We start from the raw sequence: 18,714 nt of genomic DNA on the forward strand, positions 1-18,714 counted from the left end.
AAAGGGTTTGGGAAGCTATCGGCCAAGGTCTGTTTAGTAGGTACCATCCCGGCACTTGCCTGGTAGGACTGAGTGAAACCCTGGAAAACCCCAGTCAGGATGGTCGACAGCGGGAATCGAACCCACCACCTCACGAATGCGAAGCCAACGCTCTACCACTTGAGCTACTTCGCTCGGTATAACTCGCGGGAACGGATATACTAACTACAGCTTATATACAATAAATATCAGGTTTATTTTCCTTAAAAGATTTACAGGTCCAGGTCTGCCAACGGATTTTCGAAAAGCATAGCTCCTTCATTACTGTCAGATGTCGGGTTGAACATGTTAATTGATGTGGTACGCTTTACTCTGGTAGTTTCGTAATATGATCTATGGTAGAGGGACGAAGTGATTATAGAAAGTCTATGGATTACTTGCAAATACAGCATAATAGTAACACAATTAGATTAGATAATGTTTTATTGAATCATAGTCCTCTATTCTACTTAAACAGGTACTGTGACAGGTTCTCTAGAAGATTACGCGATTGTAATAAGATACAGTGACATTGACTGATACAAAGATACAAATCATATCCCTCCACTAGCCTATCTCTTCTATCAGTAGATGGAAAATTGCCTAGTGCTCTTCTCAGGTCCGAAGTTTTCTGATTCGATTTGAGGCCACCTGAGCTTATCATTGACAAGATTTTGTTCGTGAGTTCTCCTGTTTCCTGCCTCTATCACCATTCTGCAACTTAATCTACATTTTAATTTATCATATGTCTACTTCAGCATACAGATCATTACCGTAATACATTAAACCAAAAAGATTTAATTCCACTTTGTCTCAGAACCTGTTACTGGTTCTCATTCCGCAAAAGCTATTTTATTTATGAAAGACGGTATTGTAATCGTCTCAGCCTTTTTCTCTGAATTTTAAATGGAATTAAAGCATATTGTTACTATTGTTCAAATCAGGTATTAAAGGAGAGGAAATGAAATCCTAATGAGCAAATGAATGTTTAATGGGGCGTCAGCAGCGAGGCTGGTCACAAGAAATCTTAAACATCATGCAGTTGCACTTTAAAGTACGAAGGAGATGGGCGACAGTTATAAGTCGATGATAGTAGAGTTTACAACAGAGTAAACGGGAGTTGTAGGACTAATGCAAACCCATTCTCCAACCGAGAATGGAATGGCCAATAAAGAACGATGAAACAGACGATTAGCCAATGAAGATATCCGAAACAATTCCCCAGATACCTCCCAAAATACCCATTTACTCTGTCTTAACTAAGCCCCCATGCTCTCTAGGAGGAATGAAAATGACAGGATACAAACTTGAAATTGTCATAAAACCGAGAAAAGGGGAATAATTCCCACATAAAGATAATGACTGAAATTCTGATTGCCAGATATAGTTTTGTCTAGAGTAATAAAACAAAATACAGAGTATTTAAGTGTGTTATTCCCCGCACAACCCATTGCCATCCGTTGCATACAAACTAACGCATCTTTCAACATTTTCTTTCTCATCACATTTCAAAAGATATAGAAAGTTTGCACCTTATTAGACCATATTTCAAAACACCACCAATTTGTATTATGGTGCTTAATTGTTCACTTAACTCCTTGTGATGTATCCATATTTCCATTTTCTGATCATAATTGTGTATGGATAAAATTGGATAATGCGCTATTAAGTAAGAAGGTTGAACCCTTGTCTACAGAATGTAAAATAGTATACTCTAGGCCAATTACTGAAGGTAAAATATTTAAGAAATCACTCTGCAATATGAAATGGTTTGAATTGGTGTCGAATTACGATGCTTCTAATGCACTGTTTAAATGCTTCTTGAATTTATTTCTCTATAATTTTGACGTCTTCATTCCACAAAGAACTTGTAAAGTTAATATAAGTCTACTTAAAAAGCCACATAAAGAAAGTAAATCCAGCTGGTATACCCCTCAACTTTATTCCATGAAGTGTGAGGTGATGTTACATTTAAACATATACAAAACAGAAAAAATTATATGACTAGGTCAGTCTATCTGAAAGCTAAAAAAACCTGTAAGCAAGCTATTAATGAAGCGAGAAAGCAGTATACTTCGGCCAAAAACGAGTCGTCTCTTAATAAGTGTAAACAAGCTTGGGACGTAATTAATACTGTAGGTAAGAGAAATCGGGACTGCGTTTATCCCCATCCAGAAGATGTTAATAACTACTTCGTGAACTCTGTAGGTGAGATATACAATAATATTGACAAACCTGATGTAACGGTAGTCAATCTAATGGTACAAACTATAAATTCTATAAGGATAATTATGTATTTAGAAACATATCTCCCGAAATAGTTTTCAACATCGTAAATAACTTTAAGTAATCGAATAGTGTTGATGCTTAAGGTTTATTGAGTATTGTAATTTAAAAAGTTTTTGACTGTATTGTTCTGCCGCTTACCCATTGCATTAACCAATTTCTAACACAGAGAATCTTCCCTGATGTTTTGAAATTATCACGAGTTGTGCCTGTCTATGAAAAGGGGCCCGAAACTTGTCCATCCACTTACCGACCCAGTTCCCTGGTACCAGTCTTCTCAAAAATTCTTGAAACTGTGATACATATGTAGTTATGCGATTATCTTGTTAAACATAACGTAATTAGTGATTCGCAGTTTGGTTCTGTAAAAGGTAGATCACTGTTGGAGCGATCGACTCGTTAGTAAAGAAGTTATTAGAGGTTTTGAAAATAAGGATTTAGTTCAGGCAACGTTTTGTAATTTAGGCAAACCCTTTGATTGTGTTAAATATACAATTTTTTTTTTTTTTTTTTTTTTAAGTGAACTTCGGTATCAATGGTTTAAGTTTTAGATTATTCAAGTCTTACTTGGAAAACAGTAAGCAAATTGTTTTCGTAAATAACGATAAAAATCTGATATTGCATCAGTAAACCGAAGTACCCCAGAGTTCAGTACTTGAGCCCCTTTTATTTTTACTAATGACAAATAATTTATCTTACTTTTTATCTGGTTACTCTACACTACATTCTGACGATACCAACTTTCTAAATACTAGTCCTGATCTTAGTGCACTTAATCCTGTAACTAAAAATATATGGGATCAGATTCTGACTTGGTTTAAGATTATAATAAAAATAAGAATAAAAAGAATAAGAATAAAACTCAACATATGACTTTTAATCTAAAAGAAGTGCCTGTTGAGAATAACTTAACATATGTAAAGTTTCTAGGTATTTATATTGACAAGTTATCGTGGGAACAGCATATAAATTATACTTCTGTTAGAGTCTCAAGAATATTAACTGTTAAAGTAATTAAAAAATTGTGTTCCTGATAACTACGTCAGATCAACTTATTTTGCTTTCTTTAGAGTATAATTCTGTATGGTATATTATTTTAGGCCAACAATTGTCATGTAAATAACATTCTTTTAATACAGAAAAAGACCATGAGAATTATTTCAAACGCAGACAAATTAGCTAATTGCAGACCTTTGTATGTCAATCTTAAAATTATGATAATAATTAATCTATACATTTACACAGTACTCCTCTATATAAAAAGTAATCACCAAAATTTACAACTCAGACAAGATATCCATTCGTACAATACTAGAAGCAATAAACTCATAAATGTTCCATATCGACGACTGTCGAAATCGTTAAATAGTTATGAGACACTTGGAATAAAACTGTATAACAAGTTGCCTGCAACACTAACAAGTCAACATATAGATAGATTTAAAAGTAAGTTATAACAATGGTTAATTGCAACGCCCTTTTATTCTTTACAGGAGTATTTTAATATTAAAAGACAAATTCTGACCAAAGCATATATTAACTATAAATAAGCATATATTCTGACCATAGCATATATTAACAAGAAGTTCCAAAGCTAGAATGAATGGTATTTTAATATTGTTCAATAGGAATGTAACGTATTTACTAATCTCGTGTTGAGCTAGTATTTAATCTATGCATATCATTATTGTTATTTATTTTGTAATCATTTCATCATTAATTTAGTTATAGATTATTCATTTATACATGTGCATCAATATTACATCACATTTTGACGTTGTCTATTGCTATGTATAGCCTAATGACAATAAAATTTATTATTATTATTATTATTATTATTATTATTATTATTATTATTATTATTATTATTTCAAAAACGAGAAATTTTGTGGAATAACATGTAATTTATTAGTGTGTTGAGTAATATAATTATGACATGACTATTTTCGATAAATAAGTGTTTATTATCCACAGTAAATACAATAATTTTATATATAAAGAAACAAGGAAGAGATAAACATTTTCTTCTCAGAAAATAAGGTTACAAAAAGTCTTTGGCAACGATTCGAACGTAGCCCTTAATGATTTATTCTCTAAGTGAAATACATTCTCTGGACCAACCCCAGAACATAATACGATAACTCAATAATGATTGAGATTCTGCATAGTAGACTGAAAGTGATACTTGTATTGTAACACTACCTCTTATTCTACGAGAACCCAAACAAATACTACTTATGTTTTTGGTCAGTTAAATGCTACTAATGTAAATGCCAAAAAATTTAGTTCATTTTTTTATTTATCATTACATAAGGAATATACTTATTTTGGAAGGGAACATAAAAATTCAGAAAAGTCGTTTTGTCAGTATTTAAAACAAATTTATTAGCATTTAACCGTCAATTAATCGATTGAACGTCATGCTCAAATTGTTTTCAACTGGTTGTCGCCATCTTTCAGTAATAAAACAACTGGTGTCATCAGCAAATAAAACACATTTAAAAGGAGACGTAGATGTTCTATAATATCGCGTTTTCTCAAAGTAAGTACATCAGTTCTTAATTTAAGTAGTTACCCAGTCACATTACAATTCAGGAATAGAAAGATTTGTGTATTCACAAGGAAACGACATTGATCACTTTTCCTAAAGTCAAGTACACTTTACATTGAGCTACACACTTGCTCATCATTCAGAGAACGCTGCTAGTCTTTACTGCATGGAAATTTGTTCCAAATTCTAAACATATAAAACCTGCACCGTTCATTCTCTTATATAATCACTTCTCTATTTATTTCTATTAAGACAGCCATGTTTTTCCTTAAATTGCAGGACTTTTTAAAAAAATGTCACAGCTGAACACTTTACCATAGCGACGGTACCTTGTTTCAGGATAAAATAAGATTCTTTCATTTACTATTGCAGAATAAATTTCAAAAATTGAATAGGATGTACCGGTTGTTAGTTTCAGTGGGCTAACCGTAAGGATTAAGAAGTTATTCTATAGGCATTAAAATATTTTCCCTCCTTAGTTTGCTATTCTAATAACACTTGCATGCTTGGTGAGAATAAAAATGTTCAGCAACAAACACCATCTTAGCTAAGTATCTTTCCATTGAAGTTGCATTGCTCTGATTAACTGAGTGAAGGTAAGAGACCTGAAAATGTTGAATTCTGTAATTATTTATAGCATAAGTTAGTAGTATCATTCTCTAAAGTAGAATTCTGAACACATCATTATATGATTTTCATTAAAATACTTTTACAGCTGCCAGAAACGGAAAGTGATCCTCATTACATATGTAGCAGATGCAAATCCAAATTGTGCGATGCTATCACTTTCCGCGAACAGTTACGAATTGCCGTGGATATCGTCCAGGATTTCAAAAGTGGCGGGGAAGGTATCGAAAAGGTAAGATTAGTAAATGTGTGAAAAAAGTCAGACTAGTAAAAAGTATCACCCTCTTGCTACGTTATTGTTGTAAAGAGAATTATAAATGATTAGAACCCAGACAGATCTCAACGTCACATACTTGCTGATCAGTTAGTCTTGGAACTCCAAAAGATACGTGTTGTAGCAGTTGTTTTCCCTTTACCTGTCTGAGGTACCACTCACGATCTTATCTCCGGGAAAATTTCTTGAACACACATTAGATGCCCCTGCGAAGTAGTTTCTTCTCTTGTAGGTTATAACATATAAATGTCCTACCTCACTTTCATGTTCTGTCATACCTACCCAATCAAAGCTATAAGTATATTATACAATTTATAAAAAAAAAAAATGAATTCTAATTACATTTTTGTACAGTTGAGTGCTTTATTCAAGCAGATTGTAGGTAAATACATAATTAATATATTTGTGTTATTGCTAATTCCTAAATAGAGTTTCATTTTTATCTGATAGATGTTGTGTTATTTAAATTTTCTTTAATGTGAATAAAACAAGTGAACTGCTGAGTGCAAAAACAGGATGAGTCGTTATTTAGGAAGTTTATAACAAGATATAAAATCTTCTAAATTCTAGAGTTCTTTCACTTCTGGTCTTATTCTGTACCACTACCACTTAGTGTTCTCTAGTTCAAGTGCTTGACTTCTATTATTTCGTTACTCATTGTGTGTCAATTGCTGTTAGATCAATTCCGGAAGCATAAGCTATACTGAAGAAATTAAAATAATATTGACTCGTTTCTCTTTCTGCATTCAGCAATTTAATTGTGAAGATATTTACGCAAAGCAAGGCTCATAGATATTCCTGAGGTTTTGCATACGATTCCGCCTAATTTCGTCTGCCACTTTTTGTGCAATTTCAGTCCGAACTTGCGAAAACCTTCGTATGGTTTACAATATTTCGTGAATGAAAACTTCTCTGACCAGAGTAACACACTCATTTATTAACACTACAATAATGTTTAACAGTTTTCATTGATGTTGTTACGTTGTCGTAACATTGTCGTAATATGTATTAATGTTACATATTATTAGTTTTGTTATGTAACCTATTGTGTAGTTTGAATGAATAAGTGTGTTACTCCAACCAGAGAAGTTTTCATTCATGTAATAAGTTCCAGAGTCATAGTGGATAGAGTTAAACTATTTTGATTGTTGTTCATAATTCTTTTCACAGATTATCTCATTTCTTTCTACAGATCTTCGTTGGGAGATCCAAGGCGCATTTTAATATCATTTCAAATTTCGAACTTCATTTTCAGTCATGGATGACATAATGTTTTGACCATAATGGAGAATAACCATGTCCATAAATTGTGAAATGTTAACTCCTTGAAGTTAGATAGGTGATAAACAGTGAGGCCACGAGAATCTTTCTAGATATTTTAAATTTTTGTTTATTTTTAGGTATCCGAAAATATGTAAAAACAATGTTATGTTGTAATTTTCACCTCATAAAGTGTCATAATTCTTTACATACTACAAGAAATATTGTATGTCGATCTTGATATCAGATGAATCCTGATAATATATTACATCTGTTGATCCATAACATAATATCATAAAACATCTAAAAAATACACAACTAAAAGTTGTAGTTTTATAAACATATAATGTTGAGAGATGGCGCTTCAGTTAATGCAGATTTCCCCATATATATATATATATATATATATATCACTGCTACTTTTATGCGTTTTCTTAGTCTCCCTTATGCTTCGAAATCTCGTACGCTGCAACCTGTATAGCAAATGGTTTTGAATCTTAACTTTTTCTCCCCTTAGACAATAGCTCTTTAAAAAAAAAAAAAAACTTTTCACACTTTTACAAACTGAAATTATTTCAATTCATAAAGCTGCTACAAAGCTGATACTATTTCTGGTTAAGTTCCTCGCCTTCAGTAAATGTTTTCAGTCACTACTTCATATTTCTTATGGTTGAATTCATCCATTTTCGGCTTTCTTTCTTTTACTTATTTGTTTATTTATTTATTTTGTTTTTACTATATCTGATAATTAGTGTTGCATTTAATGTCATTTCGATACTTACGTTGGTTGAAAAAAAAACATTAATTAAAAACATTAACAAAAAAAAAACATGTTTCATCCTAAAAATGCCATTAATTGATTCGTAAATTCCATATTACATTTATCTTACGAGTCATTACCTTTAACATAAGATATTCTAAATTTACCACTAATTAGCTCTTTAATTCCAAGTTTATATTTCATTACGATGCTTTGACATCAGCACATGTTACAATTTCGAAGTTTTCATTAATCGATTCTTGAATTCCATGTTACAATTCGGAAGATTATTGATGTTAGCACAAGTTTCGATTTTAAACTTGCCAACAAACGACTTTTCATCATCGTGTTACAGTTTCAATCACGAGATCACTAACGACAATATAAGCTGATGTTTGTGAAGATTACAAGACGAATACAGACACGTGTGGTTGTAATGAAATTTGTACCGCAGATTAGTTTCACCATCGTTACACGGAGAAAATACAGTTGGTAGGAAAGTTATATAGTTATGACTAGAAGATATTTAACAGCGTGTTTTTCAAAGTATATCTTAGGGATGCAAAAACAGATCACACTTTCAGGTCTTCCTAAACATTTAAATAAAAGAAACAGAATACAACATGTTGATACAAGAATATTATTTGAAGCTTAAAAAAAAAAAAAAAAAAAAAAAAAAAAAAAAACCAACGAAAGTGAACAGATAACAGTTAGTTGAATAACAAATGGAAGACCATGAATAAAAACCACGTTGGGTACTGGCATCATAAAATCACCTACATGAGTTGGCAACCTTCATGACTACCTTCTTGTTACAACCTCATAGGGAAGGAAAAAGCCAAGGAAAAGCTGCAATATATGTGCAGGTATCCTATTATGCATGCTCTGCACATTTAGGCTTGGCTTGCTCTTGAGAAGGAACTTGTTCAACTGCTTCGCATGGTAACATATACAGACACCACTTTGACTTCAGCATCAGTAAAAGGAGACCCTCGCTCTTAGCATGTGTGTTGTCACCGGCGAGACGCAATAGATTTTTGCAAGAGTATTCTTGCTAATACAATTCCTATATACAAATTATTATGACAGAGATAGTAAAATACTTTCTTAATGCTTTACAATATCAGAATTTAAGAACACTTGATACATGTTTTTTTCATTATTCAGTATGCTAATGAATTATTCTTGAATTATGAATTATATTTTAAATTAATTCACCTCTGAGATTACTGTAAATGCAAGCATGTCATGTTATAGACAAATATATTAGGTTGTCTGAAAAATATTGAGCATTTCGAGGTCAAAATTGAGAAAAAAAATTATTTTGGTTAGAAAATATCATTGTGAAACGCACCATTTTCTTTGATGACCTTTCTGGCAATTTTTCGGTAACGCCATTATCCCGTCTCAATAGAACTTTTGTGCTTTCTGGACAAAAAATTGACAAATGTTTTTCACAGACATGTTTTAAAATTAAATTAACATCATTCAGGGAACAATGATTGTCTTGTGGTGCCAGGTTCGGGCTATACAGTGGATGCATTAAATCCTCACAGCCAAGTTCTCTCAATTCCTGATGGGTTGTTAAAGATGTATGCGATGTAGCGTTGTCAGCGTGGTATACGACACCCTTTCTATTCAAAAGTTCCATTTCTTTTGAATTCCTAGGTGCACTAATTTGTTGACAGTATAGGTCCAAGCCTAGTGTTCTGACCGGCGACAGGAGTTCGTGATGCATGATGCCCTTCCAATCTCACCAAATGCACAGCAGAATCTTCCTGGTATCAATGTGAGTTCTCCTCGCTTCGACCACGATCTTTTTCGCACAGTGTTGTCATATGTTATCCACTTTTCAGCACTCGTGATCAATCACTTCAGAAGTGATTGGAGTTCGCTACATTTCAGTAGTGATTCGCAGATAGAAATTCGATGTAGTAAATTTTCTTGAGTCAGATCATGTGACATCCAAACGTCGAATTTCTCTTAGTAGCCAGCTTTTCTCAAATGATTTAATACTCTTTAGCGATGGATGTTTGGGTCATTCAGGGGTATTCCATTATCGTGGATAGAATCTTATCTATCGAACGGAATACAAATTGTAGAAGTATCCCACTTAAACCAAGACTCGAAATATATGAGTAAGCACAAATCAAAACCTGAATACTTCAACGTAAGTGTTCCACAAAAATCAATTTTAGGACCTATACTGTTTCTTCTCTACATAAATGATATGCCAGACCACCTTAGAGAGACTAAACTTATTTTATATGTAGACGATACAAACCACCAAAAATCAGAACATTATAAAATTACTGTATAATCATTATAAAATCAGAACCACCCAAAATCCAAAAGAAAACAGATAGCAGTATGTCACAGATAGTTTCCTGGCTTGCAAACAGCAAACTATTTCTAAACTACAATGAAACATCCTACTTCTAACCACGCTAAATTGACATCATATTCAGCAATTCGAATAGACGAAAAAATAACGAAACCAGCCGAAACAGTTTCTTAGTCTTCTGATAGATAATCATTTGTCCTGGTCTCAACATATTGCAAAATCATCTCATGAATTATCTTCTATAATTTTCCTAATAGGGCCACTTGTTCCCATTTTAAGCACAAAAGCGTACTAACAGCTTACCATGCACTGTTCCACAGCAAAATCAGATATGGAATAGCCTTTTGGGGTTCATCCACTGAATTTAGGAAAGTTTTTATACTACAAAACAAAGTGATAAGAATAATCACAAATACTTCAAATTATAGTTCTTGCAGAACGCTATTGAAAGACCTAAGTATTCTTCTACTTCCTTCATTGTATATATACGAAACATTACTTTTGGTCCACAAGAAGCAAGAACTGTACAAAAAGAACTCAGATAAACATGGATATAATATGAGAACGAAGTCACATCTCCAAGTTCCTCTTCATAATACCATTTTGTTTTCGAAAACAATTACATACAAAGGTGTACAACTCCTTAACTCATTGCCTAATCAAATTAAGTATCTTATCAAACATGAAAGTTTCAAAAAGTTAGTACGTTCTCTGTTGCTAAATCACTGCTTTTACAGTATGGGGGAATACTTGCAAACTAATCTAGGTTCTTCTAAGTCGTAAACGTAATTTTTTGTGTATATTATATTTTTCTATATTGTAAAAAAAAAAAAAAAAAAAAAAAATCCTTATAAGGAAACTACAATGTTTTATCATGTTTTTCTATTATCTAGAAAATATTGTAAAAGTAATTATGTTTTAAGTATAATATGAATATATATTTGTATAATCACATCATTGACATGTTCTATACCATGTGGCAATCAGCCAGTGGAAATGGTAATTGAACGCAATAAAATTCAATTCAATTGTCAATGTCATGACTGCATACATGACACTCTTGCTTGACTTTTGCCAGAATATCATCCACATTTGCTGAAATTGGTCACCCACTGCGAGAAGCATTTTGGACATCAACATTTCCTAAACGAAAGCGACTGAACCATGGCTTAGTAGTTGCTCTTGATAACGTATCTTACTCATAAACAGCACAAGTTTCTTTATGGACCTGTGCAACATTTGCGTCTTTATGGAAATAAAATTGCAAAAAGCAGCGTAGGTTTGCGGAAAGTTCTCTTTTCTTCACGGTGCAATACCTTACGTCTGATTGTCACAATTCCCAACACTGTTTTGCACATCTGCTAGTCTCAAGTGTCAGCTATCAAATGACTTTAAGTCTGATCCACTGTGACTCATGTATCTTGAGTTGTTGGACACTAATACCATCTTGTGTGAAAGTGGCTCACTACTTTATCGACTACCTGTTGTAAGTGTTACTCTGGTTTGTAAATTTAGTAAATAGTTATAAAATACCAATAAGTAGAGAAAATCAAGACCGCGAAATGTAAAGTTTCAAATTATGTTGTTCATACGCACAGAAAATACATAAACGTGAATTTCTCACTGTTTTTAATAGCTTGAAGATAAGAATTGTCGTGGGTTTGAGTCAATTGTCAATTCATGCAGTGTAGGTTCAAGGCAGAGAAACATTTAGGAAGGATTCAGTAGGTTCGGACCATGCCAGACTTGCGGAGTTTCACATATATTTTGGAGCCTCCTCGAGGATATACAGTTAGTTAGCAAACGCGTGTTCAGCATGAAATAACAGGGTTCAGTTCCTGGTAGGAGCACATGTGATTCAGACTCTTCCTTAAGCTGTAGGTTTACGTCTTGGTGCTAGAAACGAATGATCGAATGAATCACTCATTAGCTTTAGGAACAACCGAAATCGAATACATACTTGAATTTCAATGTATCGTAACAATATTAGCGTGCTCCTATTTTACAAGTTAATGAATATTATAAATGTACTAGAAATTGCGCTAGTCAGCTTTTCTTAATTGCCATAAAGAATTGAATCAGTCGTTTTGAAAAGGTCATCAGTCAGAAAATACCGAGTTTGCATTGAGTACACTTTTCGTTGCTACCAATTGCTCTAAACAAGTTGTTCATTTCGTACAATGACAAGAAAACTCTATTTTTTCAAACAAAGGTCGATCATTTCATATGTAGCAGGAGTTTGAAAAATTAAACAGGTTTTTGTTCGATTGTTTCATAACTTTACTTTTCTGACTCATGATCTTTTCAAAACTACTGATTCAGCTATATTTAAGGGTTCCCTCATTAGCATAAAACGATAAAATTTTAGTTTGTGTTTATGTGACTTCCATCTTGTGTAACACAGGACTCGCCAGTGACGTACGCAAAAGGAGTTCTGGATTCTAAGCTTCCCTCACCAAGGTAGTATGAGAAATACCATATTAACCATATTAAGGTGTTGTACTATAGCAAGGTGTTATGCAAAATTCTTAAAACGATGTGAACTTGAAGTTCGAACCCCATCTTGAAGTAATTCTGCGTACGGCACTGTGACTCGCCACTGCAAATATAACAAAAAAGTAATTTAAATAAACATTATCCTGGCCATATTAAATAATAAGTATATAAATTAGGAGAGAAATGGATATATTTTTTAGGAACAAATTCAGTTTTAAACTTTATGTATATTATAGATCTTCAAAAGCAATCAGCAGCAAGCTGAAGTTGGTGATCCAAAGCGGACAGAAAATGTAATAGATCCAGTGGTAGCTGTGCCATCTACCTCTAGCCAGGATGAGGTAAGAAAGACTATGTTATCAATAGCGTATCAGAAAGTAATAAAAAACAAATTTGAGTAACATCAAATACAAACATACAATACGGCGTGGGAGACCTGGATTCGATTCTCGGTGGGAGCTCATGTAGTTCGAATATCACGTTAAGCTACAGGTCAACTTCCCATATAGCCATCGTGCTGAAATGACACCACGCTCCAATTCAACCAACCAACTAATAAATATAGAGGGTGTTTCAAAGCAACACCCACAACGTTTGGGAAGTGATTCCTGACATCAAGATAAGACAAAAAGTATAGACCAACTTGGATGTGGGAATCCATCATTTCGGAGTTATAGGCTGCCGAAAACATGAAAAAAAAAAAAAAAAAAAAAAACTTTAAAGGTCCATAGTTCCAATACTATGGGACCTATCTAGTCGGGTCAAGACTTCACTCAAGAATTAGTATGTGCCCTATCCAAATATCGAAGTTTCAGAATCCTGCGGTACTTCCTCAACAATTTTTATAGAGGTAGTTGGTGAGTACTTCAAATTATATGCCCGTAGCAAACTCCCTTTATAAAAGTTGCTGCGTGAGTATCGCAGGATTCTGAAACGTGTATTTTTGGATAGCGCGCACATGTTAGTTCCTAAGTGAAGTCTTGAACCGACTACGGTAAGCCCCGTAGTATTGGAGCTATGAACCTTTAAAGTTCATTTTTCATGTTTTCGGCAGCCGACGAAATGATGGATTTCTGCAGCCAGGCTGGTCTATACTTTTTGACTTATCTTCGTGTTAGGAATAACCCCCCAAACTCTGTCGGTGTTGTTTTGAAACACCCTGCATATTCTTAATAGCTAGTGTTAAAAACATCCTTTTACTAATCCCGTTTAAAATATGTATTGAATTTTTCATTCACTTTAATTAGAAATTATAATGATATGGATTTTCTCCCATATGAATAAGAATCATAAATCAGTGAAAAATAATGAGACTATGAATTCGGATATCTTTTTTCTTTTAAATATTAGTTAGTTGGTTATTTGGATAAAAGTGTAGCGTTCCGTTCAGCATCGAATCTATATGAAACGTAAACCTACAGGTTAACGTGGAATTCGAGCCACATGAGCTCCCAAAGGGAATCGAACCCAGATCGTCCAAGCCAATAACGCGTACGCGATTCATATTGCCACAAGAGAGCTTTCTAAAATATAAAAAAGGAAGGCAGTACTTCATATTGTACTAATGACCTTTGGGTTACATGATAGATAAGATTTAACTCTATTTAGACAGTTGGTTCTTCAAATTTTATAATTTTAGCATTATACCTAGATAGAATAACGGCATTATTACGTTTGCACTTTCATCTGATCTTGCACTGCTAGAACTCCATGGTCACTAATTCCTCACTTTTTGTTATGATTTCTACGGCTCTTAATGTTTACTGCTTTCGCTTCTTGTTATTTTGCTCCCAATTGTCAATCATATAATGACCATTTGCATCTAGATCTCTCTTAAATGTAGTTACATTTAGCGTTTTCACTTGTAAGCAAGTATAGATCTTGCACATTTTATTACTAAATAGTGACATCATGTAATAGTTATCAACCGTATTTCAAAAATTCTTTTTTAAAAAGATTTCTATTGAATAACATTCCTTCTTCGTAAAGAGAATGTATTCCCTTTCTCAATACAGAACGAAGTACAAAGTACCTGAATATTTTCTGTACACTGAAAATAACATAATTTTGGAATATTTTCTATAAAAGATGCTAAAAACGTATCTCCTCGAGCATGCAAATATGTCTACATACACTCCTGCACGCTAGTATAGCAAAAGTATTAAGATACGCGTATAATCGATTCAATTTAGTTTACAGGTCATACGTTACTTGTATAGAAGCATACAGTAACTTTGCGGACAACCCGTATTTTCATAATTGTTCTTTGTAATTTTACTAGTTTTACTACCACTTTTTAAAAATTCAGTCCTTCTTCAGGTTAATACTAGTGTTACAACGGATGATTACAAAAGATTAATAATATTTCTTCTACACCCCACAAAAACTACTCCGCTTCTCATACAGGATCCGGCAGAAAAACCTAAAGGTTTTCAAATTGAAATTGTGATTAGACTAATTATTTTACAAATTATATCCAGGAACGACAGATACCTCTGTTTCTCTGGACTTCGGTGGTTTAACATATTGCCCATCCAACATATGTAGAATATGGTTGGTGAGAACCATATTCGTTACGGTCCTCCAGGACGTAGTATCGATACCTTGCAATGCCTTTCTTAAAGAATCTGCTATCTTTGTATATATATTAAATCCATTCTATGATGCAATTTAAAAATTGAATCAGTAGTTTTAAAAAGGTCATGAGTCAGAAAAGTAAAGTTATGAAATAATTGAAGAAAAAGATGTTTAATTTTTGAAAATCCTGATAGACATGAAATGATCGACCTCTGTTTGAAAGAATAGAGTTTTCTTGTCATTGTACGAAATGAACAACATGTGTGTTCCAAAATAAATAAATAAAAAGTTGGACTAAAGCAAATTGGCCATTTTCTCACTAATGACCTTTTCAAAACTGCTGATTCAATTATATGTATAGTGTTTAGTTTCTTTCTTTCTTACTTGTTTATTGATAAACATTTCGTGATAAGTAATTTGTTTGCCTCACCCGTTTCAGAGTAATTTTGTTCTTGCTATATATATTCTTGCTATTGAAATGAGCAACAAGCCTAAAATTCAATTTTGAGATAAAAACGTTTAAAGACTTTCACCCACTTCGTAGTGCAATCCACTAACAAAATTAGTAAATACCTTTTAAAGTTTTCATCCCAGAATTGAATTTTGGATTTGTTCATCTTTTTTTCAAACACCGCAGTGTAGGTATGAAGAGATGCAAGTATACAGAAGGAGAGGCTTTGGAAAACAACACAACTGAACGTTAGGAGCTGATTCTTTATACTTACTAAAGCATTGCTTTAGTAGGCATAAATACAATTTAAACTAGACTTAAATACAATTTAAACTAGACTTAAATACAATTTAAACTAGACTTAAATACAATTTAGACTAGACTTAAATACAATTTAAACTAGACTTAAATACAATTTAAACTAGACTTAAATACAATTTAAACTAGACTTAAATACAATTTAAACTACTTGCTGAGCACAACAATACGTTTATTGTAAAAAATAATAACGTGTAACATTTCCGCCACCTATCCACTTGGTTTCATATCAGACACTATAAATACACGGGTAATGACAGATTACACATATAAGAGACAGCGAAACAGTTCGTTTATGTTGATTGGCTACCACAGGCTACTTCACCCAATCCCCTTTAATCACAAAACTAGAATACAAAACAAACAAAATTCGATAATTCCCTCCCCCTCCCCCTCCCCCGTTCACACCATACACATACATATCTAATTTACATCATAACCTTACAAAAAACTATTAAAAAACTATGAATACTAAATAAATAGTAAAGAATAAATAAATAATATAGAATAAACAAATAATTAATATTGAAATTTACAAAAGTAACCTCTACAATTAGCATGTTAAATCTTTAAGGCTCTTTAACAATTTATTCCACTGTTCATCAATTTTAAGTCCTGAATTCCAGTTCATGATCCTATCACCTTCTATTTCAATAAATCTTGGTTCTTTCCATTTTCTAACTAACTTTCTCTCCTGTTGGCCCAGAATTCACTCCAATTTAATTGAATGTCTCGTGTCTCTTATGTGCTTATAAACTGCATTTCTGTCTCTCTCCAATGTAACTTCGTCCTTGTGTTGTTTTGTTCGCTCTTTTAACCTCTTTCCCGTTTCCCCAATATAGCACATATTGCACTTATTTGCACTGGATCTCATATATTACTCCTTCTTTCTATATCATTCTTTAGTCCTCTTGTTCTTCCCTCTTTCTTCGCTTCTCCCTTGTTACCTCTAGTAATCCCTTGCTTCCTTTTCTGTACGTGGAAATACCTCCAATCTTCTTCAGTATTCTTTTGATGATCTCTGTTTCTTCCCCATACTCTCTATCCCCATCACATTTTTCTTTCTTCTTTTTCTCCAGTCTTCGTACTCTTTTTCCTTCTTCCCTTCCTTTTTTCACCTTAATTTCCTTCTATCATATTCATTTCCCTCTAACTGCTCATGAAAGGTTTCTATTCTTTCCTCTGCTTTCCTTCTCTCATCGTTCGCCTGCCTGATTCTTTCCTCCATGTTAGTAGTGAAGCTTATTTTCGTCGAATAAGCCACATCATTCCTCGCATGGCAGTAGTTTCCTAACGCACAATTTCTCTGGTACCATTCCGTATACATCTTTCCTTCCTTCTTCCCTATCTTCATGTCTAAGAGCAGCAATGTCTCTTCATGTTCCGCTTCCAATTCCAGTACTATACCTTTTTCGTTAGCTTCAATGTCTTTCACAAATTTCTCTAGTTGTCTTCGTGTCCCCTTCCATATTCCTACATAATCATCAACATATCTACAAAAAAATAATAATTTGTCCACATCAACACCACAAGTTTCTACTGTTCAATATGATGAACACGAAATACAATGCTACTCATTTACATACACTACTGCATAGAGAAGACTACTAATTTGTTGGAGTTTGATAAACAATTAACAACTCTTATTAATTGAGAAGTAAATCAGAGGGACTTTTATCTATGCGATGAGTGAGTACAAGGTTCAGGGCTTTGTTGACCTGACAATTTCTCTAAAATACTCTCTCAGTCGACTAACAGAACACAACTCCATCACTTGAAACTTAGATGAATAGGTGATATGTATGATGTCCTTCACGTACTTCACATTCAACACTATTCTTTGAGAGCTATTTCTCTCTCTCTTTAAACTTAAAAAGAAAGAAAGAAAGGAAATTCCGGTATTTGAGAATGTCCTTCGTGTTCTTATTCCATAATATCTCACACGTATATATATGTACTTTCTAATTTAAAGTATATGTTAATTAATTTTCTAATTAGAAATTTTATTTCTATTTCAGGCCTCAACATCCTACGGGGAAGGAAGTTATAGGAAGATGAAACCACGCAAATCACCAAAACGGAAAAAAGAAAGAAAAGTGGGGGTGTACAAGAGACAATCGAAAGATTCAAAGAAGCAGAGTGCCAGACGAGGCAATGCGATGGTCTGGATCCATGAAAGATCTTTTGAATTTCAAGGAAAATATTTCCATTTGTAAAATATTGTAATGACAAAATAGTGGAGGCATGTTAAATATAATTTTATAAAGTTATGTTTTGTATAAAGCGTTCTTTTGAAGAGATAGCCGTTTTTTTAACGTAAGGTTCGAAAAATTAAATTGTCTTTTAGTAGATTTCTTCTTCAGCCTTTACCAAAGACCAGATACCTGTACTTCTGACTGTAGTTTCAAATAAATTATTTTTACAAAAAAAATTTTCTCGATTACTTGAGTAACACGCCAATAAAATGTAAAAATGTTGAATGTTTTTTGATCGTTATCAGAACATAAGAAACAGAGAGAAGAATGTAAAGAGGGTCAGAGAGTCTAATCTTCTTTTCTATGGTTTGATCACGATCCAAATATGACCGAAAGTCTCACTTTTTACATTTTTGCTTTGTGTCGTCTGTATTAACGAAGAAGCGGTCTTTATATTTTATAAACTAAGGATTAAGAAACTAAGATATGTTATAACAAAGGTTGCACGGTGTCAGGCTTATCCAAACATTTTCAAATTAAAAAAAAAAAATACTCTG

At 33.1% G+C, this 18,714-nt stretch overlaps 1 protein-coding gene across 1 annotated transcript in view; it reads left to right on the plus strand.

Annotated features, from left to right (window-relative positions):
* LOC145674649 (uncharacterized) overlaps nt 1–18,346 on the plus strand; it is a 22,618-nt gene extending 4,272 nt beyond the window's left edge. The window contains exons 2-4 of the mRNA XM_081744869.1: nt 5,571–5,714; nt 12,853–12,957; nt 17,981–18,346. Coding sequence (XP_081600995.1) covers nt 5,571–5,714; nt 12,853–12,957; nt 17,981–18,178 — 447 coding nt within the window. The 3' untranslated portion in view covers nt 18,179–18,346. The remainder of the gene's footprint in view (nt 1–5,570; nt 5,715–12,852; nt 12,958–17,980) is intronic.
* The last annotated feature ends 368 nt before the right edge of the window (nt 18,347–18,714 follow it).

Source organism: Thermobia domestica, chromosome 17 (genome assembly GCF_964235325.1).
Source record: "Thermobia domestica chromosome 17, izTheDome1.hap1.1, whole genome shotgun sequence".
Lineage (NCBI taxonomy): Eukaryota > Metazoa > Arthropoda > Insecta > Zygentoma > Lepismatidae > Thermobia > Thermobia domestica.